This window comes from Gossypium arboreum, chromosome 12 (assembly GCF_025698485.1).
Source record: "Gossypium arboreum isolate Shixiya-1 chromosome 12, ASM2569848v2, whole genome shotgun sequence".
Taxonomy (NCBI): Eukaryota; Viridiplantae; Streptophyta; class Magnoliopsida; order Malvales; family Malvaceae; genus Gossypium; species Gossypium arboreum.
The window spans coordinates 109,723,288-109,741,402 of NC_069081.1; the positions used below are offsets into that span (position 1 = coordinate 109,723,288).

General features: G+C 32.3%; 2 protein-coding genes across 2 annotated transcripts; one reads left to right on the forward strand and one right to left on the reverse strand.

The window, feature by feature from the left end:
- The first annotated feature begins 7,352 nt into the window (after positions 1 to 7,352).
- Positions 7,353 to 8,178, forward strand: LOC108485838 (basic leucine zipper 43-like). The gene has a single exon (XM_017789686.2). The coding sequence runs from the start codon at positions 7,377 to 7,379 to the stop codon at positions 7,947 to 7,949; it is 573 nt and encodes a 190-aa protein (XP_017645175.1). The 5' UTR covers positions 7,353 to 7,376; the 3' UTR covers positions 7,950 to 8,178.
- Positions 8,179 to 9,191: 1,013 nt separating this feature from the next.
- LOC108484727 (uncharacterized) lies at positions 9,192 to 11,729 on the reverse strand. Its single transcript, XM_017788630.2, has 4 exons — positions 11,327 to 11,729; positions 9,771 to 9,874; positions 9,604 to 9,658; positions 9,192 to 9,534 (listed from the first exon to the last, which is right to left on the reverse strand). Exons 1-4 carry the CDS (start codon positions 11,512 to 11,514, stop codon positions 9,447 to 9,449), a joined length of 435 nt encoding a protein of 144 aa, XP_017644119.1. The 5' UTR covers positions 11,515 to 11,729; the 3' UTR covers positions 9,192 to 9,446.
- Positions 11,730 to 18,115: the final 6,386 nt, after the last annotated feature.

The following is an 18,115-nucleotide window of genomic DNA, read 5'->3' on the forward strand; positions in this document are numbered from 1 at the left end:
ATATGTATCGTGAAAGATGTTTCACATGGCATTGCTTCAAAAAAGTAGAAGAAATAGAAATAATCCCGGAAGATGACAGAATTCTTGGATTATCTTTCCTTTTGGAATGTTATGGAGAGCTTAACTTGGTGGATTAGATACAAAGGTAGTTAAGAGTTTTCTTCGTAACTTTTTCTAGTAACATTAAGTGTTTTTCTCTCCTTTCAAAAATATAGTCAATTCTTCTATCCTATTCACCGTTACCATCACCGGCAAAAACTCTTCATTATCTTTCTTAATCATTAATGTTATTGTAACTGAAATTTATTCAATTATTCCTATTAATTGGCACTTTGGAAGTCAGACTCTCAAAACTTTTTCTAAAATTTTCTCAAATTGTTTTTCTTTGCTTAGCCTGATTACTAGTCACATTTCCCTTTCTCCACCTTACCAACCATTGCCTATCATTATGATCAGTGTTATCAGATTTGCAATCTTCTTCTTTGTCTTCTTTCTGTACATCATGATTACTTATTTGCAACACCAACTCTCTCTACCAAATAACCCTCCAGATTATATATATGTTTTAGTACAGAGGAACTGCAGTCTAGACTTGTATTCGAATCTGGACTTGTATGAACCAATTTGACTAAACCCCAAGTTCAAAGGGAAATGACAAATCAATCTGGTCTGAGGCATTTCTCAGCTTGTGTAAACTTGCTGACCAAAGCACCCAGAGTATAGATAGGAGTCCAGTTAAGGATATCAACATTATTTTGATTTTTAACTGCACATGACAGGCTTCTATAGAATTCTGTGGAGGCCAGTGAATCAGATTCAGTCAATTTTGCTGTCAAAGAGGGATGCAGCTGATACTGCATTTCGTTCTACCACTTAGCCCTTTCATTAATCATCAATTTCAGAATTCGGAACTTGTAGTTGAAGTTCCTTGGGAAGTTTCTCTAAGCTTCAAAGCACTTCATGCAAACAAGAACTCGAACATGTTAACATCGTTATTATCATTACATGGTTGTTACTGAGGTCATCCATGTTTGATTATAATTTTATACCATGTTATTTGGATTCGAGATGCATATTGAATGTGGTATGTGTTAAACATTGATATGCTCAATTTTTTTGTTTTTTTTTTTTGTTTTTTTCTATATTCAAGAAGAGTCAAACATCAGTGCCTTCGTCCTAATATGTGTTGGACACATTAGCTAGATACGGATATTTTAAGAAAATAAAAGATCCGAGTAATATAGATGATAGCAATACCGAAAAGTTGTTTTCGGTGCATGTAGAAAGGGGGAAGAATGAAAAAGAAATGGCAAAAGTAGTTGCCTCACAGCAATTCTAACGTATCAAGGGTAAAAAGAATGATACAAGTCATTTATTCCTGCAACCATTTTCTTCACCAATGTGTAACTGTCAATGCCATTTACTTAAATGCACATTCCTGTTCTGGTAAATGAACTTCTTGAGTAACAAGTTACTTCAACCTTTCATTAAATTTCACCTACATAAATTCGATAATTTTAGACACAATATGAAAATACAAAAGATTTAAACACATACCACAATAAATTCAATACATACATTATGTTTGTATTTAATATTTTAACATATTTAATAATTTATGTTACGTTCATATTGAATCGAATAAGGCAAGTTTACTTCATTTTAGAATAAGATAAAACGAAACTTGAAATGTTTTCTTCACAAAAGAAAAAATAATCTTATGAGTTTTGTTTTCTTTTCTAAATATCTATATTTCAAATATGTTTCAAATAAAAATATATAATAAACCGAAATGAAATATGAAAATTCAAGTAAAATAAATGTGCATATGATATGTTGCTTTTGTGATATTAATAAAGAAACAGTGCTGTCTCCAGGAGCGAAGCAAGAATAAATTGTTAGGGGGCCGAACGAATTTTTAATTTTTTATAGTCAATCTTTATAATTTTTAAAGGATTAAATCGAATTTTTATAATTTTAGGGTGGGCCAAAGTGTAATTTTACCTTTACTAATTTAAAATTTTAAAAAATTTTAAAGGGCCTAAATAGTAATTTTCTATTTTAGGGGGGCCGAGGCCCCTGCCAGCCTCCCTAAATTCGCCTTTGTCTGCCTTTGTTTTAAATGCACATTGCCTTGTGCTTCATCGTAGTCCCATTTTAATCCGAACACTCTTAATAAATTTATCAATCAGGCATTCTTTTGAAATTTAATTTAATTATTTATTAATTTATAATTCCAACATTTTTAAAGGGTTAAATAGAAATTTCTTTCATATTTTGAAGAGTCAAAATATAATTTTATCACAATTAATTTATTATTTTAAAAGAATTGAATTAAATTTGTTTACTTTTACGAAGTTCGACACCCCTATCAGTCCATGTGTGACCTCTAAAGTCTACTTTTAACACACATACATAAAATATGTATGTACAGGGGTGAAACTAGGGGAGTTGGTGGGGCCTCAGCCCTAAAATGAAAAATTTTTATTTAAGTTTTTGAAATTTTAAAATTTTAAATTAGTAAAGGTAAAATTATACTTTTACCCTTAAAAATGATAAAACAATTTAATTTAATCCTTTAAAAATTATAAAGATAGAGACTATTAAAATAATAAAATTATATTTTTACTATTGTAAAAATTATAATTTAATTTCGAGCTGCTAATTTTATATTTTTTTACTTTACCCCCATCTATGTATGCGTAAACCAGTTGTATAAATTCCATCAAGTCTCATTTTTTGAGTTAGTTTGGTAGAACAAGCAAACAAAAACTAATTGCAATTTACGACTCCTTACACTTTGACTTTCCAGACTTAAAAGGATTTATGCAAAGGATTTTGGCCACGAAAATTTATCTTATTTGGATTTTTATTTTCTCAAAATATTTATAGAAATATAATCTCTCAAATTTATAAAATAAATATATTCGAAACATACATGTATTCATATTGTACACTCAAATAAAATTATATTCACCTTTTCTTTTTCATATTTAAATAGAAACAAACACACGTTTCTTATCTCTTAAAGCCTATATTGTGAAAAAGTGATAAACTGACGATGCTTATGAAAGAGGAAATGTGGGGGGCAATTTAAGTAAAAGGTGGAGTAGAAAATGATAAAAGTGTAAAGAGAATACAAGGGGCTAAACCCTATAAATAAGTAACTGCCATTTTCATATCTTATAAAACATTATTATTGCCGAAAGTTATTTTGAGGAATTCATATTCTCCCACATCAAATTTTCAACTTTCGGATGAAAACAATCACATCATTTCAAATTACTTTGTAATTTTTGTATATAAAATATATTTGTTGGTTGAAAAAATTAAGGACACACTATAATCAAAGTGATTGTTGACAAAAGTGAGTAACGCAAGTGAGTAATACGTGAATAAATCTTTGACTGATCTTGATATTCAAAATTTTAACAACTTTTTTTTTTTTGTAAAAACACGTACCAGGTTGAAGGGTTGCCAAGCTCATTAGATTCTTAATAAATTGTGATGAGTAGATTAAAACCAAGGCGCTAAAATTGAGGTATAGGAAGAGGTTATTTTATAGGTGTGTGCATAATCTTTTCAAGACTAATGTTTTGATGGCGGATTACAAAACCATGTGATTTTCACATTCAACATTAAGGTGTAAATAGTGAAATTATGTTGAATGTTTCTTCTCTAAACATTTTATTGACAAAGAATAAAAAAAATATAAAAATTTGTATTTGTGAGGATTTTGAGTTAATTTTTTTGTGACAGATGGTAGCTAGAGATAAGGGATTAATTATCATGTATGAGATCTTATAACTTTAAAGCCTATTCAAGGATAATGTGTATGCATTATGTGATACTAATAAACAAAAAAAATCAAAAGTGATGAGATGTTCTGTTGGAAGAGGGACATAAAATGCTACAGTGGGTGCACTATTATATATGACTATGGACCAACTGAATGTATGGTTTTTTTATTTTATTTTATGAGAAAGTTGGTGTGGAGGGATGGAACATATTCGCGGCTTGGTGCTGGAGTTTTTGTGTTAACTCCACAAGTTGTTATTATAATATAAAATTTTATGAAAAGAGCCAATGATGGAAAAAAATTTCGAATGTTGTTTCGAGACTTAAAGAAGCTTGATCGAATTTTCTTTAGAAACCGACTTGAAAGAGATTGCTTAGAATTGCTTTCTTGATCTGAAAAAATAAATTGAAGATTGAATGTAAGTCGAGAGAAAAAAACTCAAGTAAAACATTAATCAAGAATCGAAAATAAGATGGAGTTGTGGAAGGACGAAAGTGATGGAATGTGGAATAGAAAGATAAGTGTCTAATTGGACCCTCCAAAAAAAATTCTCGGCAAAAGTTAATAGTTTTAATCAACCCTCCAAGAACATGTTTTTAGCAACTTGGAGTTTAAAGAACTTCCTCAAAATTTTTTTAAAGAAGTTAAAACACTTTAAAATATCTTAAAATTTTAAGAAGTAAATACAAAAAATATTTTAATTAATAAATGCAATATTGGACTTATATATAATAAAAATTAGACAGTAAAAGTAAGCCCAATATGGTTTAAACATGAATCCAAAATTCAAAATTCATAATTCTCGTAATAATTTTGTCTAGAAATTTCTACTCGCACAATCTTCACTAAAACAACCATAACTTGAGATCTCAAACTCGAAATAAGGTGATTCAAATTGAACTTTAAAGCAAAAAGATAGATTTTTCATTGGTTAGAAGACATCTTGGCCCAAAAATATTTAGATCACATCCAAAAATTCATCACAAGTTAATTGATTTTCTAGACTTAAAAATTTGCAGGTATGAATTGAAGTTAATAAATTTCATCCATCTATGCATGTATCCGCCAATAAGTAATATATGATTTCATAAAATTTTAAAACAAAATTGTTAGCTTTAATTTTCAAATATTTTGATATTACAAAATAATTCTTAAATTCCCTACTTAAATTTGCAAATATTAATTTGTTTACACTTATAATTATTTTTCAAGTGTTTGAAAGCTCAATAACTTCATTTCTAAATGTCTTACATATTTTTCAATAGTGTTTGAGTACTTCCGAAGTCCTTTAATAAGGTTTCTAAGCTAAACTATATAGTTTTCTAATCTTAAGACATAAAACTATAATTATCGAGACAAGCAAGTCAATAATCAAAGTTTTGCTTTTTGGGTCCAAAGTCTCGAGACATTCCTTCAAAGTTTTGAGACTTGTTCTTGATATCTGAAGACATCCATTCAAGGTCTTGAGACGTTGTGTTTTCTAATGGCCATTTTTCAATAATATCTTGAGACATTATCATGCATTTTGTATTAAATGCACAAAATTAATGTCTCCAACAACAAGAAACTCCTTCCAATGGCTCTAAATGTACCCAAATCAGTGAGAGAGTATAAATATGATTCAAAATCACTCAAGAAACAAGTTTAGAAAGTTCAAATAAAAAAAAAATAGAAATCTTTCATTGTTATACTCCTATTTATTGTAAAAACACTACATGTTGGTTCATTACTTCATTTATATATCAACATTATCTCAAGACATTACTCTACATTTTGCATTAAATGGGTGATGTTAATGTCTCCAACCGTTAGAAATTCCCTCCAAAAACTTCCAAGTAATCAAATTAATGAGATAATATAAAACAAACAAATGAAGACAAGAAATAAGTGTAGAAAGCTCAAAGAAAAGAAAAATCCAAATCTTTCATTGTAAAATACTTGTGGGTTTATTTATATTTCATTCTTTACAGAGCTTGTTTGTTTTAGTGAGAGCAAATCCTTATATTTTTACTCTTTATTAATTTTAATTCTCAATTTTTGAGAAGTGATGCTATCTTACCAAGTTAAAAGATAAGATAGATTGTGTAAAGATTATACATTGTCCTCAAAATGTATCAATTATTCAGTTGAAAAAAAATTAATTGTGATAAGCTAAAGTAGTAGAGGTAAGTATTTAAAACTAATCCGCAATAAATTTTTGTGTTCATTTTTTTGAATTTATTTTTCTAATTTTTTAAAACATCAATTCACTACACCCTTGTATATTGAAGATAACAAAACTCTTGAGTTAAAAATAATTTTTTAGTAATCTACTACTAATATAAAGTATTTTTTTAATACTAAATATGTAACAGTAATGGCCTTAAAGATTAACCTTTTAATCCATACATCTATCTCTGGATAGTGATTTGAATCTTTCTAAACGGAGCCTAGATGCTTTCATTTTTTCAGTCCAACCAAGTCATCCATAAATTATTTTAATTGAAAATATTAATTTGGATACCAAAAAAAAAATGAAATGAATTTCTAATTGCACTTCATTAGACTTCATGCTACAAATTTTTGATAATTCAATCAATATTTTTTGGGCGAAACAGAGGATATCTCGATCGAGCGAGAGAACGGGAGAATCCCATATGACCAAATATATTTGACAAGTCGCACTATACGTCAACCCAAAGTGTATCTTTCTTTCCTGGATTTCGAAAAAACATGTGCAGTTCTTCACTTATTCCTAAGTTAAGGTTTTTTTTTGTTAAAAAATTATATATTTCGGTATTAAAATTATGACTCATCATAATTATATATATGATTAATTTGATGATTTTATATGAATTTTTTATTTATTAAAAAATTATATATTTTATATTAAGTAATATTTACACTTTTTTATTCACAATTAGCTATTTTAATTAGTTAATAAATTATGAATGAATCTAATATATCATAAGCATAAATTAAATTATTATATTTTTAATGTATTATTATTGTATATATATATATATATATATATATATATATATAAAATTTTGTTTAATTTCTTTGTCAATTAATTATTTGAATAGATAATATTTTAATTTAAAAAAGATAACATTCACGTGTTTCATAAATTTATAAATTATATAAATGATTTTATTTTGTCTTCATATTGTTCATATTTCTATTATTACCTTAATTATTTAGAATACAGATTTATCCAAAGGAAGAATAGCAACAAATGAAATATAATACTTTAAATTCTAATATGCCAACCAACCCTATAAGCATCATTAATGTATTACAAGACAATGAAAGGTAGCTTGATTTTCTCAACAAAACATGGATTAAAAAGGAGTAAAGTAATGCTTGTTTGTTTGCTCAGAGTTTTATAAATGGAGAAAATAAATAATTAAACATTTGGATTCGACCTCACTTGATTTTAATATTAATTGAAGTTTGATGTGATTGCCGGAAATGGAATAAAAAAATAATGCTTGCACAACAAGAAATCCCCTGTTAGATTGCTAATCCTCGACTATAAAACCTTGAATCCATCTTCAAATTTCTTTCTCTCAGCCACCTTAAATATTGAATCCAAATGGAAGTGCCTGGATTTGATGTTGATCGTGATCCTCAACCCCATGGTCATAGAAGCCTGATTCAAAGCTTGTTTGCTTTCTGTCCTTCACAGAAAGCATTAACAACCTCTGCAACTCACATAAACATGGAGTCCTGGGATGGAAACTCGTCATCTTCTCAACATCCCGATTCAGGTATTTTCTCCCACAGATTATCACCCAACACTCAAATCCATCTTTTCTCACCCAACCCCAGCAATGAAGATGAGGGCAGAGTGTGTCAAGCAAGCATTGTGGTGGATGAAAAGAGGCTGAGGAGAATGATATCCAACAGGGAATCTGCAAGGAGATCCAGGATGAGAAAGAAGCAGCAAATCGAAGAGCTTCAATCACAGGTTAATCAACTTCAAACAATTAATGGTCAGCTTTCGCAAAAGTTGATCAATCTGTTGGAAAACAATCATGAGATCCTCCAAGAAAATGCTCAGCTCAAAGAGAAAGTTTCTACTCTACATATGGTGCTTTCTGACGTGTTTGCACCTCTCAGGAATTCGGATGATTCCTCCTCCATGAAACCTAAATCAGCTTCTTAGAGATGCTAACATCTAAACTGGGGTGTGTTTATACATATACATATAACAACTTGTGAGGTTAAAATGGATGATGAACTAGTTTTGGAGCAGTCCTATGGCTCTGGGTTGGTGCTTTTGTTAATGTAACTTTATGTAAATAAATCGTTACAGGCTTCAATGGATTACATGAATAAGACACACACACATATATGTATATCAAATATACGTGTAATGAACTTTTCAGATGGCATATGTCGAACTTTACAGTATTCATCAGGATTAAACTCCATTAAAGCAGTTTGAATGTTCAATACCTGAACATCAGCCAAAATCCAGGCATTTGCAAACATCCAAATCAGCATTATTTTTTTAAAAGAAAAAAAATCAGCACTATTCATTCCCATCCTTAATGCTACATGGGATTTTAATCAAGTTTTACGGGTTTGTTCCGTGATGAATTAATTAGATGTTTAAAGGTCGATGGAACATTTGCCTTAAGTTACTTTCGTACAAAACATACATGTTGTTTGTGTTTTTTGGAGGTTGTGTCCTTGTTCTTTTGGGTTCTGAATGGACATATACTGAAATATTTTCCGAACATAAAATTCTACTATAATTAAAACCATCATTGTATTTTTAAGTCAAATCTTATAGCATAGAAGTGTCTATTGATGCCAATGAGATCTTTTGGAAAATGACAATGACAGAAATTTTAAATCTTTTGGATGAGAGATTTAGAAGAAAATTTTATTTTTAGCAAAATTTTAAAATTTTATGAAATTTTTAAAGGAGCTTTGAGTAACTAAAATTTCATCGTTTTCAAAATTCTTTTCTTTTAAAATATGTAGTCTCACAATTAAAAAAAAAACATTAACTTTAAAGTGGACCAATTTTTATTTAATTTCGATGTATATTTTTATATTTTATATTATTAAAACATTTACATACTTTTACAAACCTCGTATTGCATATTTTTATATTATTTATTTTTAATATCATTATTTTTTTATCACTATTTTTAAACTTATTAAATTTCATTAACCTAAATTTTTCTTAAAAATTATTTATTCAAACGAAATGCTAGGAGAATTTTTTATAACCCTCACCAAAAGCTTGATTTTTGTTTATATGAATAGTTTTATAAAGTAAATTTAAATAAAAATATTTTTATTTTTAATATTAAATAGTGATTTAGTGAGTCAGGTAAGAATCATGAATTACCACAAGATCTGACACAATCAAAATGAGCAGAGAATCCAATCCTTTCGCCAAATCCGTCTCCAGAAATAATTGCTTGATGTATTAACATAATTTATGCTATTTGTTACATAGGAATTGAAAATAAAAGAAATTTGTTAACAAAACATTGACAAATTGTAAAAAATTTCTGCTCTATTACTTCAAAAAGAGTTTGCGGTCTACATAATGCCTTTTTTGCATATGATAGCATATTTCAGAGAATGCCATCAATTGTGATATCAGCTATTCTTCTTAAGTGGGAGTTTCCCGTTTGAGATGTTATTTCAAGGCCTCGGCATTTGAACCACCATTGTTCGGATCCTTGAATGCATTCATCGGATCTGCAAATGATCGAGTGCAAGGCCACCTATAGACAAAGTTGTTCAGCACCAGCCATTTTTCTATGCTATTCATGTTGAAAGAAATTTGATCGTACCTGCTTGATAATATGGTCTCACTATCTATTGTTGTTTTCTCATCAAAAACGTTGCCTGAAAGAACAAAACGTTATGAACTGCTTTCAACTTCTCGTCAGACATTCGGGATGGGTAAATATATTATGTAAAGTTCAAAGCCAAACAAAATAGGAGCAGCAATGCATACCTCCGTAAAAGTTCTTCTTAGAGAAATATTTTGCCATCAACCGACGGGTGTAGTCAGCCTCAAATTTCTTGTACTTCTCAATGTTTTCTGGATTATCAAGAACCCTAACCAAAATAGGAGCACATCAAGTGATAGGATCACTGTGATATCCCAAGCTCAAAATAGGATCACTCTTTAACCGTGCACTTCATGAATTGAGTTATTTATATATGAACAATGGTGTGCTTTGGGGGGAGAAATGATCAAGTTAAAAATAGTGAGAAACTAATGATTCATTAGTTTAAAGATGGTTATTTACCCATACCACCCTCATAAACTCATAGTTGCTGAATGTCATGCAATCGTTGGTGACTAGACATGTCAATAAATGCTAAGCAATTCAAAGAACTACATTCGAGTTGGATACAGGTATGTGTGACATGGATATGTTCAATGGTTTTCAAGTTTTTTAATGTACTTGGAGGATGCATTGGAAGATCGTATCCCCATATCTATATATGAACAAGTGTTGGATGCAGTGCTGGACATGGATACTTCAGAAAACATAAGGAGTCGGAAGTATCAACAAAGTCATAGAACAAAATAACCAAAACCCAAAAGACTAAAATGATCAGCAATTTATTGTCCACTTGTCTGTCATCTACCAAGAATGTCAATAACAGAATAACATAATTTAAACAAATAATACCCTTAAATGACTTCTCAAGACTTTCAGATTAAAACTAACAATCTATTCTACATACAAATTAAAACCTTGTTTAAGTAAGGGCAGAAAGCTAATGAAATAACAATACGAGAGATGCATAACCATTCCAATTAGCTTTTCCTGAAAGTGAGAACAAACGCTTTTCCATTTAAAACACATGATCCAGAAACAAAGGACAGGATCAAAATAATTATATTAGAAAGTTAGAAACTATAACATATAAAATAGAAAACCATTTTAGACCACTATTTTCCGAATAAGACAGTAAGCTTTTCGTTTCACAAAGAGTCATAAAACTGCAGAGAAACAGCTATGCCAACTGTTTTAGGAAGTTCTTCTCCCATACTAATGGATTACCGAATAATCATCCAAGAATGCTGTTCTTCTAATGACTACAGTATTATACAACATCCTCCGGAAGTATGTAAACAGATCCGAAATGTATAAAATGCCATGAAGCCGACTGTGGATCAAGCTATTATTGCAAAAATGAACCAAAAGCATGATATTTTTTCCTCTGGTTTACAAAAACTAAAATTCTTGATTAGACTTTTACCTTTATAAGTATGTGTGTGTGTATATATATATTATTTGAGGGTTAAAAAACAGTTCAAATAAACAGGGTGCTATTGGTCGATAACAGCTAATAACTAGCCTAAAGTTTATGCCTTTTCCTTCACAATCATTCCTTTAAACATGAAATTACTGTGCAGAACTGGGTTAAATCAACGTCACATGCTTTAAAGAGATATTAAGCAATTACTTTCAAGTGGCTCCAAGGAAGAAGGGTGCTCAATGAAATTATATCTAAAATTTGAAAGTTAAAAAAGAGTAGAAAAAACCAACTTACGCAAAATGATTAGCAATTTGAGGCTTTTGGTCATCGACATTGAGCGTTCCATTTTCGCCGGTAGCAACAACCTGAGCCTGCGGTGGTAGAAGAGCGGTGGCAAGAGTGACGGAGGACTCAGAATGGGAAGCGGAGATTGAAGGAGGTGATGGCGCAGGTGGAGAAGATGGTAGACTCGCCATCGCCATAGAGATTTGGGCTTCTCTTTTGCTGAGTTTCTATCGAGTCTCTACTCTCGACTGACAAATCTCCTTCCTCACAAGAAATAGGGTTCGGTTTGAAGAAAAAAAAAACCCCTTAGAATTCAATTGGGTCACCGTCGTCCGACAAGCCGGTTTCAATAACACTTTTTTGGTACATATTTCAGTAAAATTTTTAGATAAACTGTAAAAATAGCCTCCTTAGCTTATTTTTGTTTTAATGGTCTAAAATTTTTTATTTTTAATAAATAAAATCTGAAAATTAGGAATAAAAATTAAAGTCAATAAATTTCAAGTTAACCTCTTTTGATGAACAAACACCGATAAAAGTAATGGTTTTTAATCAATCCCTCCACAAGAATTAAGTCAGTCAAAGTTATAAATACAACGTTGTCAACAATTATTGAAGATTTGAAGTAAAAAATTATTCCCTTAAGAAAGAACTCCTTTAGGGAAAAAATTGATTTTAAAATTTTTAATTTAATAATAATAAAATTATATTTTTACTCTTTAAAATGATAAAATTTAATTTAATTATTTAAAAACTATAAAATATAAAACTATTAAAATAATAAAATTACAATTTAATTTCGAGTTAGAAAATTTTTTATTACTCCACCCCTAGTGGCTATAAACTATAATATTACACACACTTGTACACATATAAGACATCATAAATATATTATTAGACTTATATATAATTGATTTTAAATCTTAGTATTGAATTAAATATGATTTAATAGCTAAATAAAGTCTAAAACTAATAATTCTAGTAGTAAACATGTCTAGAATTTTTGTTTGCGCAATTTCACTAAATATCCTATCTTGAACTCCAAAATTAAAAATAAAAATAAAAAGTGATTTGAAATATATTTTAAAATTAAAAGATATTCTTTCATCATTTAAAAGATATCTCGATCTAAAATGTATAAATCTTATTTAAAATTTTAAATTTAAACTCTAAATTTTAAAATTGACAACTTCAATGAAATTAATTTTATAAATTTCAACCCACCCGGGCGCGTCATTTAGGTCACTTCATCATCTGCCTGTGCCAAGTTTTGATGCTAGTTAAACCTATGGAACGCCATTCCTGCAACATAATAAAACAAAACAAAGTTAGTGAGAATGAAAAGAATTTGACAAAGTAATTGTGCACCCAAACGCCTAACCATTTGAGACTTCCATCACAAACACTAGTAGGACCCAAACCACTTTCGGATATGACAAGACTAGCTTCTCACTATATAATTAACTATCTAATGGAATAAAACATCTTCCTACTTAAAAGAGAGGCCTCATAAAGAAAATGGGTTTAGCTTATACAATACTTTTAGCATAAAAGGCTTTGCCATTTTCTACTTAGATGGAGTGCGTTGAACAATGCTAATACTTCTCCTTTGCTTCTAAGAAGCTTTCCTTTTTAGAGCAGCGGCCTCTTCCATCTTGTAAAGGCCATGTCTTTATGTCTATATAATCCCTAAAGTTCTCAGTATCATCAAGGGTCACACCATTTAGGTCTTTTCTTTCTAAGCATTGAACCGTGATATTGTTAAACTTGATTAATAACTCCTTTAACAGAAAGACATGAGTTAAATTTGTAACGGTTGATGTTTTAGCAAGGTAATCTTCAAAGATGGGTTTCCTAAAAAGTTTCAAGGAGTTAAAGACTCCTACCAGGTTAGCGGAAAAAGGACGGAACCAAGTTGATCCTTCATGAAGATATAACAATCCTTATCCCAATGCTAGTTGTTGGGTTTGCCAATGGTAGGGGCTCCTATGCCCCTATGCTGTTGAAAGAAACACAACCCTTCTTGAACTGGCTTGTGTGACAATTGCACATAAAACAAGGCATGAATTTTCCCCTCGGATACAATAGTCCAAGAGAAAGCCACCAATTGAAACTAAGATCCCCTAGTTGGCTTGGTGCTATGTTGAATGAGCGTAAAACTTCCACAAACCAAGGATGAAAAGGAAAGTGAAAACTTAGTTCTAAGATGTATTGGGGTAAGAATGTACCCCTTCCCTTACCAATCATATCACTTAACTAGTTGTACATCTTCCCCAAAAAAATGATTGATATCAATAATGTAGGTCCTCTAGTCCTCTCAAACAGAGAACCTCTGGCCTTTCCACGAGGTAGTACAAAAAATACGATTTCCAACTTCCTAGGCTCATTAACCCCATAGTTGTTGGATCTTGAAGCAAAGCAGCAAGCAAAACAGGAAGCTTGTGCAGCAAGCCTCGTGGCTTGTGGAAGAAACAAAGACAGAGTTTCAACAAGAACAGAAAAACGAAAGCAAAGAAAATGGAGTATAAGTTGAATGAAATTCAATGATTTTTCATTAACTGAAAAAATGGCATAATGCCAATACATAAAACCAAGCTTTTTGCTTGTCAAAAATCAGCATAAAGTCAACTAATCTATACCAACTACCACTAATACATTGGAAATTACAAAACTAAGCTTGTACACTTAAGTATAGTTGGTCATCAGCTCCTACATCATCAAATTACATCAAATTCAAACTAAACTTAGTTTAAAATAAACTAGAACACATTACATAAACTATGGTTACAAAAGAAACAAAATAAACGACTTGACCACGGTGGCTCGGCGACTTCGGTTTTGGCTTCTTTCTCGCTTGTTTCATTGGTTGGTGCATGAGCTGCATGGAGGGCCACATTCTAACACTCCTCATTGGTCTCCATGCTGCTAACTCCAAGTTCTTTCCTTAACTTAATGAACCTTGAAGTACTTAGGGCCTTTGTGAAAATATCAGCAACTTGGTCCTTTGAATTGCAATGAACCAGCTCTATTTCTCGAGCTTGTTCCATCTCCCTTACCACATGCAATTTAATGTTGAAATGTTTGGTTCTACCATGGAAGATAGGGTTCTTTGCAATTGCAACAGCAGACTTGTTATCACAAAATATCTCTATTGCTTCCCTTTGATGCAGGTTCAAATCAGCTAAAATCTTTCTTAGCCAGATAGCTTGGTTAACAGCATTAGCAGTAGCAACATATTCAGCTTATGCTGTTGATTGAGCAACTATTGATTGTTTCTTGGAACTCCAGCAAAACACTGCTGAACCAAGGGTAAAAGCATACCCTGAGGTACTTTTCATATCATCCAAGGAACCGGCCCAATCACTGTCAGTGTATCCCACTAATTTCAATCTTTCAGTCTTGCCAAACTGAAGTCCATAGTTTAGGTCCCTTTGATGTATCTCAGTACCCTTTTTGCTACTTGAAAATGCTTTTCATTGCAGCAATGCATAAATCTTGACAGTAGACTTGTGGCAAACATAATGTCTGGTCTTGATTCAGTTAAATATAGCAGACAACCTACTAAACTTCTGTAGGTGGATTCACTAACCTACTCATGATCTCCTTGGCTCGATAGCTTTGATCCAGTAGCTACTGGAGTACTTGTTGGTTTGCAGTTCTCCATTGAGAACTTGTTCAGGATCTTCATGGAAAATGTCATTTGGCTTAAGAAGATTCCATTTGTAGTTTAAAATACTTCCAATCCTAGAAAGTATGTCATTTGCCCCAAATCAGACATCTCAAACATTTCCATCATTTTGGCTTTGAAATCAGCCAACATTCTTTGATCTCCTCTTGTGACAAGAAGATCATCAACATACAAGGACACAACGAGCTGTGTTTCAGCTTGTTTCTTCTTGACATACAATGTTGGCTCACTAGAATTCCTTTCAAATCCCAGGCTGACCAGATAACTGTCAATTCTGCTATACCAGGCCCTTGGTGCCTGTTTCAAGCCATATCATGTCCTCTTTGTTTGGTATTTCGAAGCCTTGAGGTTGGTCTATGTAGATCTCTTCTTCAAGGATGCCATTCAGAAATATAGACTTCGCATCAAGCTGGTGTATCTTCTACTGCATATGTGTTGCTAACGCAACCAGTAGCCTGATGGTGTCTAGTCTGGCCACTGGTGCAAAGGTTTCTAGGTAGTCTAGGCCATACATTTGGCTAAAACCCTTTACAACTAGCCTGGCCTTCAACTTGTTCAAGCTCCCATCTGCATTTTGCTTGATTCGATAGACCCATTTCACCCCAATGACCTTCCTCTTGGTTGGTCTAGGAACCAACTCCCATGTCTGGTTCTTCTCAATCATAGCAATTTCATCAACCATGGCTTGTTTCTAACCTTGATGTGTCTCAGCCTCTTCAAAACTACTTGGTTCAACTGTAGCCATCTGTGCCCTCTTATAAATTTCAGCCAAAGTCCTTGTACCCCTAACTGGTTCATCATCAATGTCCATTTCTGGACCATTTTGATCTAGCTCAGTCTGATCAGCCACAAGTTCTTCAAAAATGGCTTCAAGTTCATTTCTTTCCCAATTCCAGGTTGCTTTTTCATTGAACACTACATCTCTGCTCACCATTACTTTGTTTGTTGTAGGATCCAAGATCCTATACCCCTTCTTAATTGAGCTGTAGCCTACCAGAATGCCAGCTTGAGCTCTTTTATCCAGCTTGCTTCTTCTTACAGTTGGTACTTGTGTATAACACAAACAACCAAAGACTCTCAAGTGAGCCAATGATGGCTTGAATCCAAACCACCCTTCAAATGGAGTTTTTTGGTCTAAAGCCTTGGTTGGAAGCCTATTTTGAAGGTAGACAGCAGTGCTAACTGCTTCAGCCCACAAGGTTTTGGGGAGATCTTTCTCAAACAGAAGGCATCTGGCCATGTCCATTAAACTTCTGTTCTTTCTTTCACTAACCCCATTTTACTGAGGTGTGTAGACATTGGTGAGCTGATGTTTGATGCCAGCATCATTACAGAGGGCTTGAAACTGAGCTGAGGTGCACTCAGCTCCATTATCTGACCTGATGGTCTTCAATTTGCAACCTGTTTCTGTTTCAGCTGCAGCTTTGAACTTTGCAAACACTTGAGCTACTTCTGACTTGTGTTTTAAAAAAAAGATCTAGCAATATCTGGTATGATCATCAATAAAGAGGATGAAGTACTTACTTCCATTCAAGAATTCTGTCTTCATGGGACCACAGACATCTGTGTGCACCAATTCCAGCTTGCTTGATGCTCTCCAGGTTATGTTTGTAGGAAATGGAAGCCTGGCTTGCTTTCCCATTTGACAAACTTCACAAACATCTTCATTCTGAACTGTCTTGGTGAAATTTTCAACCATTTCCTTGCTGACCATTCGAGCCATAGATCTAAAGTTGGCATGACCAAGTCTTTGATGCCAAAGCTTGGTGTCTTCTGTTGAAGCAACATGAGCTGAGTATGAATCATCAGACCAGTTGACTTCAAAGCATTTGTCACTCATGGTGACTGTCATGAGGCTTGAGCGATTTTGATCAGTGATTTGGCACTCCTGGCCCTTGAACACAACAGAGTATCCTTTCTCTAGTAATTGAGAGATGCTAAGAAGGTTCCTGTCAATCTCAGGTACCAACAGCACATTTTTGATGATTTTGTCACCTGTGGCAGTGCATATTAGCACATTTCCTTTGCCTTCAGCCTTGATGAACTGACCATTTCCAATTTTCACCCTGGTTTTGCAGCTTCTGTCCAAGGTTTTGAAAATTGTTGCATCTGGTGTCATGTGATTTGTGCAGCCACTGTCCAGCAACCATCTTTTTGAGCCTTTGCTTTGACTAGATGGACATGACACAGCAAAGACCTGCTCTTCATGGTCACTGGTGTCTTCAGCCATTCGAGCTTCTTCACTATTATGTTGTGGTTGGTGTAACACCCCTAACCCGTATCCGCTGCCAGAACAGGGTTTCGGAGCATTACTACCATTTACAGATCATTAAAAAAAATTTAAATACTTACCGATTCAATGCATCATATAAATAAATATATTACCATTCAATCAACAGTTTGATGGTTGTATAAGCATCAAACAACAACATTGTTAGTATACTTGCACATATCTCATATAAATTCAACATCGATATATCTATTTTCTCGACATATCGCACTTGAGTTTAATAATAGTCTCAATTACATAATTTCCTTGTATCAACATATCAAAGATAATCATATATGTACATGTCATGAAACATATCATGCTCTTACCGCTTTCTTCATAAGCATATATCATTCATTTCATTATATCAATATTTCATGCTCCATCATTTCCATATATTTTATGTATATTTATTAGGTAATAGCTTATATCAAACTTAACATAAATTATATTTCATGTACTTGTACTTATTTCGTTTATCTATCTTCATAATTATTTCATATAACCATTCGTCATCGATACATATTACACGAATATCAATTGTTCAATGAGATGCTAGGCGTCTCCCATCCACGGTCTTATTTATCTTTGACATGATGCCATAGTGTCTTTCAACTATGGTCTTACTCATTTTCATCATGTTGCCATGGTATCTTTCAACCATGGTCTTACACATTTCATATCGAGAGCACACTCCATGAACCTCATCCTTGCAATGGATTACCGGTCAGAGCTAAATCCTGCAATATAAACTCATAGAGTATTGTCGGGATTACCACCGAGCTAAATCCTGCAGCGACAATTACTCTAATGAGCTTGGATCTGAATTACCACCCGAGCT

Coding starts and splice junctions, on each gene's coding strand:
- LOC108485838 (XM_017789686.2), top strand. CDS start 7,377: ATGGAAGTGCCTGGATTTGATGTTGATCGTGATCCTCAACCCCATGGT.
- LOC108484727 (XM_017788630.2), bottom strand. CDS start 11,514: ATGGCGATGGCGAGTCTACCATCTTCTCCACCTGCGCCATCACCTCCT. Junction 9,659..9,770: donor TAAGAAGAACTTTTACGGAG/GTATGCATTGCT, acceptor TTGTTCTTTCAG/GCAACGTTTTTGATGAGAAA. Junction 9,535..9,603: donor GAGACCATATTATCAAGCAG/GTACGATCAAAT, acceptor CTTTGTCTATAG/GTGGCCTTGCACTCGATCAT.